At 54.9% G+C, this 288-nt stretch overlaps 1 protein-coding gene across 1 annotated transcript in view; it reads right to left on the bottom strand.

The window, feature by feature from the left end:
- Nucleotides 1-288, bottom strand: part of LOC119589380 (cubilin-like) — a 70,980-nt gene that overhangs the window by 21,312 nt on the left and 49,380 nt on the right. Inside the window, exon 50 of the mRNA XM_037937998.1 lies at nucleotides 35-216. Within this exon, the coding sequence (XP_037793926.1) occupies nucleotides 35-216 (182 nt within the window). The remainder of the gene's footprint in view (nucleotides 1-34; nucleotides 217-288) is intronic.

Below are 288 nucleotides of genomic sequence, written 5' to 3'. Positions count from 1 at the left end.
AAACGAAACGAGGAATGAACACACGTTTCCTTACATCAATCTGTTCCCCTTCGTTGTAGTTGAACAACCATCCACAGTGGGTATTAGGTGGATAATTCGAAGGGTAGTTGGGTGTGTGGATGACGCTCTGGGGCCCGTGCACCTGGCCACCACAGGAACTCAGGCCGTACGTCAGGTTGAATCCCATGGCGTTGACGGAGGTGTCGGTCTGGGAGAAAGAGCGAGGGAAGGGTTACTGGGAGACCGCTGTGGGTGCGGGTTCCTGCGGGTGTGGGTAGGTTCTCGTTT

Source organism: Penaeus monodon, chromosome 25 (assembly GCF_015228065.2).
Source record: "Penaeus monodon isolate SGIC_2016 chromosome 25, NSTDA_Pmon_1, whole genome shotgun sequence".
Lineage (NCBI taxonomy): Eukaryota > Metazoa > Arthropoda > Malacostraca > Decapoda > Penaeidae > Penaeus > Penaeus monodon.
The sequence above is the reverse complement of the archived record's forward strand: the minus strand, read 5'-3'. Positions and strand labels throughout refer to the sequence as shown.